Below are 14,591 nucleotides of genomic sequence, written 5' to 3' on the forward strand. Positions count from 1 at the left end.
GATACAATTACACACACTCACACCCCAGATACAATTACACACTCGCACACACTCACACCCCAGATACAATTACACACACTCGCACACACTCACACCCCAGATACAATTACACACACTCGCACACACTCACACCCCAGATACAATTACACACTCGCACACACTCACACCCCAGATACAATTACACACACTCGCACACACTCACACCCCAGATACAATTACACACTCGCACACACTCACACCCCAGATACAATTACACACACTCGCACACACTCGCACCCCAGATACAATTACACACACTCGCACACACTCACACCCCAGATACAATTACACACACTCGCACACACTCACACCCCAGATACAATTACACACACTCGCACACACTCACACCCCAGATACAATTACACACACTCGCACACACTCACACACACAGACCCCAGATACAATTACACACACTCGCACACACACTCACACCCCAGATACAATTACACACACTCGCACACACTCACACCCCAGATACAATTACACACACTCGCACACACACTCACACCCCAGATACAATTACACACACTCACACCCCAGATACAATTACACACTCGCACACACTCACACCCCAGATACAATTACACACACTCGCACACACTCACACCCCAGATACAATTACACACACTCACACACACTCACACCCCAGATACAATTACACACACTCGCACACACACTCACACCCCAGATACAATTACACACACTCACACACACTCACACCCCAGATACAATTACACACACTCACACACACTCACACCCCAGATACAATTACACACACTCGCACACACACTCACACCCCAGATACAATTACACACACTCACACTCCAGATACAATTACACACACTCACACACACTCACACCCCAGATACAATTACACACACTCGCACACACTCACACCCCAGATACAATTACACACACTCACACCCCAGATACAATTACACACACTCACACACACTCACACCCCAGATACAATTACACACACTTGCACACACACACACCCCAGATACAATTACACACACTCGCACACACACTCACACCCCAGATACAATTACACACTCGCACACACTCACACCCCAGATACAATTACACACTCGCACACACTCACACCCCAGATACAATTACACACACTCGCACACACTCACACCCCAGATACAATTACACACTCGCACACACTCACACCCCAGATACAATTACACACACTCGCACACACTCGCACCCCAGATACAATTACACACACTCGCACACACTCACACCCCAGATACAATTACACACACTCGCACACACTCACACCCCAGATACAATTACACACACTCGCACACACTCACACCCCAGATACAATTACACACACTCGCACACACTCACACACACAGACCCCAGATACAATTACACACACTCGCACACACACTCACACCCCAGATACAATTACACACACTCGCACACACTCACACCCCAGATACAATTACACACACTCGCACACACACTCACACCCCAGATACAATTACACACACTCACACCCCAGATACAATTACACACTCGCACACACTCACACCCCAGATACAATTACACACACTCGCACACACTCACACCCCAGATACAATTACACACACTCACACACACTCACACCCCAGATACAATTACACACACTCGCACACACACTCACACCCCAGATACAATTACACACACTCACACACACTCACACCCCAGATACAATTACACACACTCACACACACTCACACCCCAGATACAATTACACACACTCGCACACACACTCACACCCCAGATACAATTACACACACTCACACTCCAGATACAATTACACACACTCACACACACTCACACCCCAGATACAATTACACACACTCGCACACACTCACACCCCAGATACAATTACACACACTCACACCCCAGATACAATTACACACACTCACACACACTCACACCCCAGATACAATTACACACACTTGCACACACACACACCCCAGATACAATTACACACACTCGCACACACACTCACACCCCAGATACAATTACACACTCGCACACACTCACACCCCAGATACAATTACACACACTCACACCCCAGATACAATTACACACACCCACACACACTCACACCCCAGATACAATTACACTCGCACACACTCACACCCCAGATACAATTACACACACGCACACACTCATATCCCAGATACAATTACACACACTCGCACACACTCACACCCCAGATACAATTACACTCGCACACACTCACACCCCAGATACAATTACACACACGCACACACTCATATCCCAGATACAATTACACACACTCGCACACACTCACACCCCAGATACAATTACACACACGCACACACTCATATTCCAGATACAATTACACACACTCGCACACACTCACACCCCAGATACAATTACACACACTCACACACACTCACACACACTCACACGCCAGATACAATTACACACTCGCACACACTCACACCCCAGATACAATTACACACACTCGCACACACACTCACACCCCAGATACAATTACACACACTCACACACACTCACACACACTCACACGCCAGATACAATTACACACTCGCACACACTCACACCCCAGATACAATTACACACACTCGCACACACTCACACCCCAGATACAATCACACACACTCGCACACACTCACACACCAGATACAATTACACACACTAGCACACACACACACCCCAGATACAATTACACACACTTGCACACACACTCACACCCCAGATACATTTACACACTCGCACACACTCACACCCCAGATACAATTATACACACTCGCACACACTCACACGCCAGATACAATTACACACTCGCACACACACTCACACCCCAGATACAATTACACACACTCGCACACACTCACACCCCAGATACAATTACACACACTCACACCCCAGATACAATACACACACTCGCACACACCCACTCACACCCCAGATACAATTACACACACTTGCACACACTCACACCCCAGATACAATTGCACACACTCACACCCCAGATACAATTACACACACTCACACACACTCACACCCCAGATACAATTACACACTCACACACACTCACACCCCAGATACAATTACACACATTCACACACACTCACATGCCAGATACAATTACACACTCGCACACACACTCACATCCCAGATACAATTACACACACTCGCACACACTCACACCCCAGATACAATTACACACTCGCACACACTCACACCCCAGATACAATTACACACTCGCACACACACTCACACCCCAGATACAATTACACACACTCACACACACACTCACACCCCAGATACAATTACACACTCGCACACACTCACACCCCAGATACAATTACACACACTCGCACACACTCACACCCCAGATACAATTACACACACTCGCACACACTCACACCCCAGATACAATTACACACACTCACACCCCAGATACAATTACACACTCGCACACACTCACACCCCAGATACAATTACACACACTCACACACACACTCACATCCCAGATACAATTACACACACTCACACCCCAGATACAATTACACACTCACACCCCAGATACAATTACACACTCGCACACACTCACACCCCAGATACAATTACACACACTCACACACACTCACACCCCAGATACAATTACACACACTCACACCCCAGATACAATTACACACTCGCACACACTCACACCCCAGATACAATTACACACACTCACACCCCAGATACAATTACACACACTCACACACACTCACACCCCAGATACAATTACACACACTCACACACACTGACACCCCAGATACAATTACACACACTCACACACACACACACACACCCCAGATACAATTACACACACTCACACACACACACATGCTCATGCATCAACTGGCCCACCGATTCACACAAACACACTTACATACAAACGCACACACCCATTCACATGTACATACAGAGTGACACACTTGCACATGCACACATGCACACACTCTCGCATGCACAGCACTCACATGCATATCTACACGTACATGCACACACATACACACACTCTCACATGCACACACATGCACACACTGTCACATGCACAACGCCCACATGTACATCTACACATACATGCACACACACATACACATTCACATACACGCATGCACAATTTCCAGTCGGAGTTTCTAATGACCTCAGGCAGTAACTATCGACAATCCCTCATGTCAAGGATGATTCCTCCTTGCAGATGGCAGAGTGAGGCATCAGTGTTGGCTGTGGGTTTACAGATGCTTTATGATTCCTACCTTAGCCTCACAGCCTCACTAACCGTGAGGACATGGGTTGTCAGCGGGTAGAGATGCCGGCAGATTAGTGACTCGAGACGCTGCTTTCTCTTTCTGACACGTTGCTGTTTGCTCTCAGTGGCTGCACACGCGGGTTGGAAAATCCTGACGCCATTTTTGAGGATGGATCAGCATTTTGGTCATGATTCGGTATCTGCTTCCTGTGTGTTGATGTGAATAGAGTCTGGAGAGTGACGTGTGGGAGTGTGACGTGTGGGAGAGTGACGTGTGGCAGAGTGACGCGTGGGAGAGTGACGTGTGGGAGTGTGACGTGTGGGAGAGTGACGTGTGGCAGAGTGACGCGTGGAGAGTGACGTGTGGGAGAGTGACGTGTGGGAGTGTGACGTGTGGGAGAGTGACGTGTGGGAGAGTGACGTGTGGGAGAGTGACGTGTGGGAGTGTGACGTGTGGGAGAGTGACGTGTGGGAGAGTGACGTGTGGGAGAGTGACGTGTGGGAGAGTGACGTGTGGGAGTGTGACGTGTGGGAGAGTGACGTGTGGGAGAGTGACGTGTGGGAGAGTGACGTGTGGGAGTGTGACGTGTGGGAGAGTGACGTGTGGGAGAGTGACGTGTGGGAGAGTGACGTGTGGAGAGTGACGTGTGGAGAGTGACGCGTGGGAGAGTGACGCGTGGGAGAGTGACGCGTGGGAGAGTGACGCGTGGGAAAGTGACGCGTGGGAGAGTGACGCGTGGGAGAGTGACGCGTGGGAGAGTGGCGGGTGGGAGAGTGACGGGTGGGAGAGTGACGGGTGGGAGAGTGACGGGTGGGAGAGTGACGGGTGGGAGAGTGACGCGTGGGAGAGTGACGGGTGGGAGAGTGACGGGTGGGAGAGTGACGGGTGGGAGAGTGACGCGTGGGAGAGTGATGTCTGGTGTGTGACTTATGGGAGAGTTGTCAATATATCAGTAATTACGTTGTCAAGGTCCAATAACAATCGGGTTGGCTGTCAATAACACTGTTAAGACAATTGCATTGTTGAAATAGGTGATGGACATTGGCTGACCCACAAGTGGGTATAGCGGTAACAGTCCAGGGGAACAGGGAGTCTGTCACTCTGTGGCGCTGGCTGGAGAATAAACCTGTTTGAGGGAAAGGACCAGTTTCAGACTCATTCTCCCCTTTTATACAATTATTGGAGATAACAGAACGAGTTCTAGAGTGAGACATATTGAGAGCAACAGCTGGACTGAGAATCTTGCTGGGCCATTGCAGGGGAGCAGTTAAGAGTCAACCACGTTGCTGTGGGTCTGGAGTCACGTGTAGGCCAGAGTAGATTTCCTTCCCTAAAGGGACATTAATGAACCGGATGGTTTTTTAACAACAATCAATTCATGGTCATCCTTAGACTTTTAATTCCAGATTTATTATTGAATTCAAATTTCACCATCTGCTGTGGTGGGATTTGAACCCAGGTCTCCAGAGCGTTACCCTAGGGCCTCTGGATTACTAGCCCAGCGACAATACCACTGTGACATCGCCTCCCCAGATTGACACCCGGAGTGTGATGTCCAGACTGTCGCTTATGGAGTGTGATTTTTTTTAATTTTAAGAGAAGCTGGGTTGGGAGGTGGTGTTGGCGGGGAGGGAGGGAGGGAGGGAGGGAAGGAGGTGTGGGGCGATGCTTTTGGGATCTGGAGTCCCGTGGACGGAGGTCTTGAGGTTGCTCCGGGACACCTGGGAGGAGGGGAATGGGGGGTGGGTGCACATTCCGTCAATACGAAGGGCCTTTTGTGGGAGATACCAAATCGCCCTTGGCCGACCATCGGGTAGCAGCAGGTCAGTGAGCTCCAGCCTCGCAGCCACCTTCCCTTTTACCCATTAACCGTCGTGGACGGGGTTCGAAATGCTGCACATCGCACGATTGTGAGAGGAACAATATTGGGAGTTAATGTTTGAAGTTAAAGAAATGAGTGTGTTTGAAGTATCGCGCTCCCCACTTCCCCCGTGGGTTAGTGAAAACCTGGTCAACCTCCAAACGGGATGAAGGTGCGAGCGAGGGCTGGATAGAGCAGCACTTCCCCGAACATTTGCCCCCATTGTAGCACCTCTGACCCTGTGTGACCCCCGGAGTGAAATTTTGGGGTTTATAGACGTTGTTGAGCAGGGGTGAGGTTGGGCAGGGGTAGGGTGGGGTCTGCAGGGTGGGGTGTGGGTGTGCGGGGAGGGGGGGAGGAGGGAGGAGCACGTGGGTGTGGGGGTTGGGGGGGTGTAGTTGATGAAAGGGCAGAGGTTTCTCCAAAAAGAGACAAGGAGCCACTTACCCCCCTTTTTTTTTTCCCAGCACTGACTGGCGCTCGGAGGGTGGTCCATCTGGTCCCCGCCCAACAAACTAAAACAAAGGCAGATTTTATTTAGACGCTGTCAGGAATCAGCCCCGAGCTCTGCGGTACCCATCGCTGCCTCAGGTCCCAAAATCTCACCTGTGGGCGGTGACCCAGAGCTTTGGAAATCTTGGGATCGAGGTTTAGAAAGATCCGGACAGATAGAGAGGGATGATGAAATTCTGTGGAATGTAGAATGGAAGAGAGAGAGAGGGAGAGAGAGACACAGACGGTTTGGCTGATTTACCTCCCAGGGCAGGAAGAAAGCTTCTAGAATCTTCCCGCGGGAGATGGGATTGAATCCGTGACTTGTGCATGATGGATTAAAGGAAAGGAATGGGCCAAGTGGACCTTTTCTCTGCCTGTAACGGTCTTTTTTGTCTTGTGTCTTGTTTGGCAGGTCCAGAGGCAAAATGGCTTCCAGCTTCGAGGTCACGGACAGAGGTCACTCCAAGGTTCTCCTTCACGAACTCAATGAGCAGCGAATACAAGGCATCTTCTGCGACGTGACCATCGTGGTGCAGGACAGCAAGTTCAAAGCCCACAAGAACATCCTCGCCGCCTTCAGCCGCTACTTCAAGGAGCTGTTGGCCAGCCAGAGCCTGTGGGTCATGGAGCCCGTGCTGGAGCTGAGGGAAATGAAGGCCGAAATCTTCGCCAAGATCCTCAACTTCATCTACAGTTCCAGGGTGGTGATCGAGAGGCTGGAGGAGGCCAACGACTTAGCGAGCGCGGGTAATCGACTGGGGATCCACTTGCTGAAAGATCTGCTCGATGTGTCTTCTCAGACCAGGGCCTGCAACGACAGACTGACCCCACCCTCTGCCCAGTCTTCTCTCTCTCAATCGTCTGACTTCTCTCAGATCCCTCAAGGCCCTAAAGAGGACAACCAGGACTGCACCGGCGGTGAGAGTTTCGAGGATGACATTGCCCCGCTCAGGCTGTGGCCTGCAAACTCGTTGTTCACCTCGAAAGCATTGGCCGGCCCGTCCTTCCCCATCGACCTCACGGCGACCACCGGTCGGCGGCCCGGCGATGCGGAGAGGCCTCCCCCCACCATCTACCATTCCCAACCTCCATCCAGCCGGCCAGAGAGCACTGGAAACCACCTCTTGGAACATTCCAGCACCATAAGCTCAGAGCCGGAGGATGGGGCGTCCCCGCTGTGCCACGAGGGCGATGAGTCCGGCGCCGAGGAAAGCGCCCCGCTGAATGGCCTCTTCCAGGCAGACTTCTTAAAGGGGGCCGCCCAAGACCCAACGGAGGAGGCGAACGAGGCAGCGAAGAGGCTTTACACCCTGAGCACTGTGGCCTTCCGAGGGTTGGGTTTCAGTGTGGAGGATTCGGCCAATTCCAGTGCTCCCTCAGCGAAGGAGCCAGTGGTGGCCCTGGCAGGGCCTGACGCAGCCTGGGCCCCGCTGCCGGTCAGTGGCTCCCCGGAAGAGGAAGCGGAGAGCACCAAAGCCGCCCCCGCCGACGCTGCGGCCGCCGCCAACTACCCGCCCAGCCTGCTCCCGTGCGGACTCTGCGCCCGCTCCTTCAGCACCCCCGCGGCCCTCAGCCTGCACGGCAAACTCCACCGGGCCGGCAAGGCCCTGAGCTGCCGCTACTGCCACAAGCCCTTCATCCACGTCAAGCGGCTGCACACCCACCAGATGCTGTGCCGCCGGGCGGACAGGGCCTCCTCCTCCTCCTCCTCCTCCTCCCCCGAGGGCCTCTCCTCCCCGGACGACCGGGAGGGCCTGGGCGGGGAGCAGGCCCCCGGCCCGGACTCCACCCAGCCCCTGGAGCTGATGCTGGCCGACGGCGGGCCGGAGGACGGGGTCCGGAAGGCCCGGGCCCTGCCCAGGATGGACGTCCTGACGGAGGAGGAGCATTTCATGAAGGTGGTGGACGGGCACCTGCTCTACTTCTGCGCCGTCTGTGAGCGTTCCTATGTGACCCTGTCCAGCCTCAAGAGGCACGCCAACGTCCACTCCTGGCGCCGGAAGTACCCCTGCCGCTACTGCGACAAGGTCTTCGCCCTGGCGGAGTACCGGACCAAACACGAGGTGTGGCACACAGGGGAGAGGAGGTATCAGTGCATCTTCTGCTGGGAGACCTTTGTGACCTACTACAACCTGAAAACACATCAGAAATCCTTCCACGGGGTTGACCCTGGACTCACCATCAGCCAGAAGACCCCAAACGGGGGCTATAAACCAAAGCTCAACGCTTTTAAGTTGTATCGGTTGCTCCCCATGAGATCACAGAAACGGCCCTACAAGACGTACAGTCACTCCGTCTCGGACGAGCTACTCAAATACGCTCAGAACGTTCCGGTTTCCTTACCCACCGACGCCCCTCCCGACAACGACTTAGCCACTTTATCCCAAGTTTCGCCAGCCAAATATGCCCAGGGGGAGAGCCAAGCCGCCAGCTCACAGAGCCCCGAGAGACGGGCCATCCCCCTGGCCCAGGACCCGCTCCTCGGGCCAGCTCGCCTCCGGGCTTCTCCGAACCGAAGCCCGCCCCCCGGTGCCTTCCCCGGCGGCCAGGGTGGGCCGGGCGAGGGGGACGCGCCACTTCCCCGGCCCCCCTCGGCCTTCCCGAGCCCCGAGGTGGTGGGGCCGGTCCCCTCCGTCATCACCTACGGCCACCCCGCCTCGTCCGTCATCGTGCACAGCAACGCCCTGATGCCAGCCATCGCCCACCGGAACCAGTCCTCGGTCATCGCCTACAACGGCAAGTGCGCCCAAGGGAAGGGAGCCGGCGACCCGTCACCCGCTTGCCAGGCCCACGAGCCAATGGCCTCGCTCGCTGCTTGCCCGGCAAAGAGGCAGAGCTCGAAGGACGACGCCCCACAACCCGAAAAACCCTCCAGTGCCTGTGTAGCCGCCAACCAAAGACACAACCACCAGAAGGAGCCCAGAGGTCAGAAGCCAAAGAAACACTTCCTGCCGGCCAAGGGCAAGACCATGACCTATGTGGCCAAGCCGGCGTGTGCGGGCACCACCTCCGAGAGCCGGGGCGCCCCGCTGTGCCAGATCACCATGCGCATCGGCGAGGAGGCCATCGTCAAGAGGAGGATCTCGGAGTCGGACCTGATCCGGGATAAGAGCGGCAAGGGGAGGAGGTGCGAGGACCCTCAGGCTGGGGGGAAGAGGAATTGCAAGGACGGAGTGGAGGGGGAAGGCCAGCAGAAGGCCGAGTACTTCCTGGGCAACGAGTCGGGGGACGAGGTCAGTGACAACGACACCGATGACAATCTCTGGCGGCCATATTACTCGTACAAGCCCAAGAAGCGGGCCGGGGGCTTCCACAAGGCAAAGAAATCGGGCTGGAGGAGGAAACTCCGCTACAGACACTCCCCTCGTTGGCTCCAGAGAGCGGCCAAAGGTCCAGACCGGGAGCTGGTGCTGGAACCCATGGACTGCCGTCCCCAGGAGCCGCCGCCGGACGAAGACAGCGCCAAGGAGCCGGAAGACCCCGTCCGCCTCAGCTGCTCCTCCTGCCCTGAGACCCTCGCCGGCCGGCCGCCGCTGGGGCAGCACCGGTGGCGAGACGAAACCAAGAGGGTCTTCACCTGCCCCACCTGCGGCAAAGAGTTCTCGGTGCTCCGGAACCTGCAGAAGCACGAGGAGGCCCACCTGGTCCCCGCCGAGTTCAGCTGCCGCTCCTGCAGTAGGGTCTTCACCTTGGCCAAGACCCTCAGGAAACACGAGAAGACGCACAGTGGCCAGAAGCTCTGGCCCCCTCCTCCGCCGCCGCCCCCGCCCCCACAGCACCCCGGGGAAGCCCCCAAGCCCGCCCGCCACGCCAGCGGCAGGAAGCCGCCCGGCTGCCACGCTTGCGCCCACTGCTCGAAGACCTGCAAGACCGCGGCGGCCCTGGGCAGGCATCAGAAGCGGCACCGGGCGGAGGAGAGGTTGGGGCAGCCGACAGCGGCGGGAGAAACGCCGAGGCCGGGACCAGACAGGGGCTCGCCGGAGCCCGTCGGGCAGCTGGAAAGAACGGCCAGAGTCGCTCACTGCCCGATGACCCCCGGGGAGGGGGAGGAGGAGGACCCACACCCAGCGCCAGGGGACAGAAACGGGTTCACAGAGCCGCCCAACACAAGGGCCGGGGAGAGCGCCGAGCTGCTCCAAAGAGACGACCGCCTGCCAACCATGCCAGCTTACGGCGAGGGCTGCGCTGGGGAGGAGAGTGCCCAGGGGACCGAGATACGCCCGCCGGGAGACACCCTCTCCATCTCCGCCCAAAACCCCCTGCTGCACCAGGTCCCCAGGGCCATCGGGGAAGAGGCCCCGGGTCAGGAAGCGATGGGGCCGGGCAACCCGTTGAGCTCGATGCCGCCGATGCTGATCCTGCGCGGGGCGGAGCCCTGCACGGCGGACACGCCAGAGGCCAGGGTGCCCTTCGCCAACGGCGGCGCCGCCGAGGCCCAGGCGCAAGAGATGCACCTGCCGCACTCGAGGGAGGTCCCCCTGGGCACCAGCGGGGCCTGCTCGCCCGCCATGGAGCGCGACCAGGACGCCGAGGAGGCCTCGCCGCTGCCGGAGCCCAGGGAAGAGGGTCGGGACTTCCACACGCTGGAACCCATGGTCCACCCGGAGGTGACAGGCTTCCAGGAGAGCGAGCAGGGCCTGGAGGACGCCCGGGACTCAGAATACCCGGTCCAGGAGTACCCGATACCGTTGATCACCAGCGGGAACTGTCGCTCGCACACCGAGCTCGGGAGCAAGGCTCTCACCTTCCACCCGGGCACCATCCGGCTGAAGGAAGGGGACGAAGACCTGAGCAAGGTGGCCTTCTACCAGGACCCGTACCAGCTGGTGTACGGGCACCAGCTGCTGACCAGCGCCTACCCCTACAACTTCACCCACGTCTCGCCGCTCCCCATGGCCCTCAACATGGTCATCAGGGACGAGAAGGGGCAGCAGCTGCCCCTCCTGCACAGGATGTTCGTCTACCCCACCCCCTGCCGGGACGAGGCCGCTCCCCTCCCCCCGCCACCCCTGCCTCCCCTGGGCGCCGGTGGCAACGGGAACCGCGACGACACAGGCCGCGAGCTGGTGGCGGGGGAGAAGGGCGCCTCGATGTACTGAGCCCTGTCCGGGGGGTGTTGGGGGGTGGGGTGGGAAGCCAGTCGTAGTACCTCAGATGTAGCTGGGTCATTCTCCACATTCACGCCACCAAAATTCAACATTCTAGGTTATCGCACTGTCATTTGAGCAGAATAGTGGGCGGGGGCGGGGGCGGGGGTGGGGGTGGGGTGGGGGGGTTGGGGGAGGGGTTCTTGTTGCGCGGGGAGGACGAGAGTCAGGAGCTCGTGGGTCAAGATGGCGGGGAACCGTGGGCCGAACTGGCCCGAAGTGACGGGGCAAAGTTGGCCGAGGTCACGGGTCAAGTTGGCCCAGGTCGTGGGGGTCTAGTTGGCCGAAGTCCATGGGGTCTAGTTGGCTGAGGTGATGAGTCCAAATTGGCCCAGGTCATGGGTCAAGTTGGCCCAGGTCACGGGTCAAGTGGCCGAGGTCATGGGTCATGTTGGCCAAGCTCTATCCAGGCCTTCTTGCTTCACCAAGGCCCTTAAAGGAAAAAACCCCCGAGATGATGGTTGTACTGATCGGGTCGCCCCTGGACTTGGTGCAACTTCATTTGCTGCATTTTTGAGCATTTGGGCTCCTCTTGGCACCTTGGGAACTAGAGAAGTTTTTAACATTCTCGGTGTTATCACCATGGTGATATGTCACATTCACCACAGGCCGTCAATAAGAGGAGCTTCCAGTTAGAGAGAGATGGTCAGTCAATAGGGTCCGTGGGATCGGTCACTACTTGGATTGACTGGTCAGATTTCAGACCCCGCTCTGGGACCAATCCTGTCTCTTGAATAGAAAACCAGTTCCAGTAAACCTTGAAAATAAGTAGGAATTGAGGGACCCAAAGTCTTCAATGCTCAAAGCTTGATTGACACCCGCACCACTCAGGGGAGGTCCTGTTTCCTGCCAGTGTTTGTGCTCTACGTTAGCCTCCTCCTCCTGCCCTCTTTCATACCCCCTTCAGTTCTTCTCCCCTCCGCCCCCACAACTTCCCCGAGGACACAGAAATTATGTCCTGTGCAAAAACAGCACCAGACCTGAGAGAGAGGTTAGGTTGGAGGAGCTGGGGTTCTCCTTTGGAGCCAAGGAGATTGAGGGGAGATTGGGTAGAGGTGTACGAGAAGGTGACAGGTTTGGATAAGGTAGACAAGAAAAAAAGTGGTACCCATTGGCTGATGGCACAAGGCCAGGGTGGGGGGCACAGATTTAAGGTTTTGGGCCAGGGATACAGGGGGAATGTGAGGAAGGAGAGTTTTAGGCAGCGAGTAGTAATGACTCGGAATTTTCTGCCCACAAAGATGCTGGAAGTGGTGACAATGAGAATGATTTCAATAAGAAATCGGATCAGCACTTGAGGGAAATAAACTTACAGCAATAAAGAGGAAGGGGAGGACTGGGACTGGCTGGATTGCTCTACAGAGGGTCAGCATGACTTGAGGGGCTGAATGGCCTCCTTCTGTGCTGGATTGACTCTATCACTCAATACCACAGGGTGGACCATAAAGTCAGGTCTTTGATACCTCTAAGATTCCACCTGTTAAACTGACCGGAGCAGGGGTCACCTGGGTGCGGCTTAGAATTGGAAGCAGAGTAGGAAGCCGTGAGGGCCATTCTGCCTGTACTGGCTGTAATGACAGGGCAGCAGAATGTTTACATCAGCCAACCTGTACAAACAACTGCTAACCCTGAGATTATACCACTTGGCCAGTCCCCGAGTGTGGAGAGCAAAGGCTGTGATACTCGTGTGTGTATCCCAAACCTCAGAACCTGTCTATTCCTCCTCACTTTTCAAATTCTCATCATTATCTTCAAATCCCTCCATGACCCCTTGCTCCCTCCCTATCTCTGTAACCTCCTCCAGCCCCTACAACCCTCCCTATCTCTGTAACCTCCTCCAGCCCCTACAACCCTCCCTATCTCTGTAACCTCCTCCAGCCCCTACAACCCTCCCTATCTCTGTAACCTCCTCCAGCCCCTACAACCCTCCCTACCTCTGTAACCTCCTCCAGCCCCTACAACCCTCTCTATCTCTGTAACCTCCTCCTGCCCCTACAACCCTCCCTATCCCTGTAACCTCCTCCAGCCCCTACACCCCTCCCTATCTCTGTAACCTCCTCCTGCCCCTACAACCCTCCATGTCTCTGTAACCTCCTCCAGCCCCTACAACCCTCCCTATCTCTGTAACCTCCTCCAGCCCCTACAATCCTCCCTATCTCTGCAACCTCCTCCTGCCCCTATAACCCTCCGAGATCTCTGCACCCCTCAAACTCCAGCCTCTCGTGCATCCTCGGTTTTGTTTCTCCCCCATTGGCTGCCTGGGCCCTGAGCTCTGGAATTCTTCCCCCCCAAACCCGCCGAGATCCCAAAGCTCCTCCAAATTCCGACTTCTTGATCATTCCCGATTTCCATCGCTGCTCCTTCTCAACCGGCAATTAGGGATGTACAGTGAGCGCAGGCCCAGCCAGCGATGCCCACATGCTGTGAAAGAATAAAAGACTGGCCCAAATGCAGCTTCCTTAACCTTGTTTCTCTCCATGTCTCACTGTCCATCACTCCCACTTTGACCCATGCTGCATCTACCTCCTGCAGCCCTATCTTCAGCTGCCTGGGGCCCCAAACTCTGGAATTACCCCCCACCCCCTACACTTAAACCTCTCCCCCTCTCTTTCCTCCCAGGAGATGCTCCTTAAAATCCACCTCTTTGACCGAGCTTTTGGTCACCTGTCCTTATGATGCCTGGGGTCAAATTCAAAAACCACCCACTGGAAACGCCCTGGGATGTTTCAGACCATGAGCTCATGT

General features: G+C 55.7%; 1 protein-coding gene across 1 annotated transcript; it reads left to right on the forward strand.

Annotated features, from left to right (window-relative positions):
- The first annotated feature begins 7,115 nt into the window (after positions 1-7,115).
- LOC144676819 (zinc finger and BTB domain-containing protein 38-like) lies at positions 7,116-11,798 on the forward strand. The gene has a single exon (XM_078537140.1). It carries the CDS (start codon positions 7,125-7,127, stop codon positions 11,796-11,798), a length of 4,674 nt encoding a protein of 1,557 aa, XP_078393266.1. The 5' UTR covers positions 7,116-7,124.
- Positions 11,799-14,591: the final 2,793 nt, after the last annotated feature.

This window comes from Cetorhinus maximus, unplaced genomic scaffold (assembly GCF_964194155.1).
Source record: "Cetorhinus maximus unplaced genomic scaffold, sCetMax3.hap1.1 HAP1_SCAFFOLD_1963, whole genome shotgun sequence".
Classification (NCBI taxonomy): domain Eukaryota; kingdom Metazoa; phylum Chordata; class Chondrichthyes; order Lamniformes; family Cetorhinidae; genus Cetorhinus; species Cetorhinus maximus.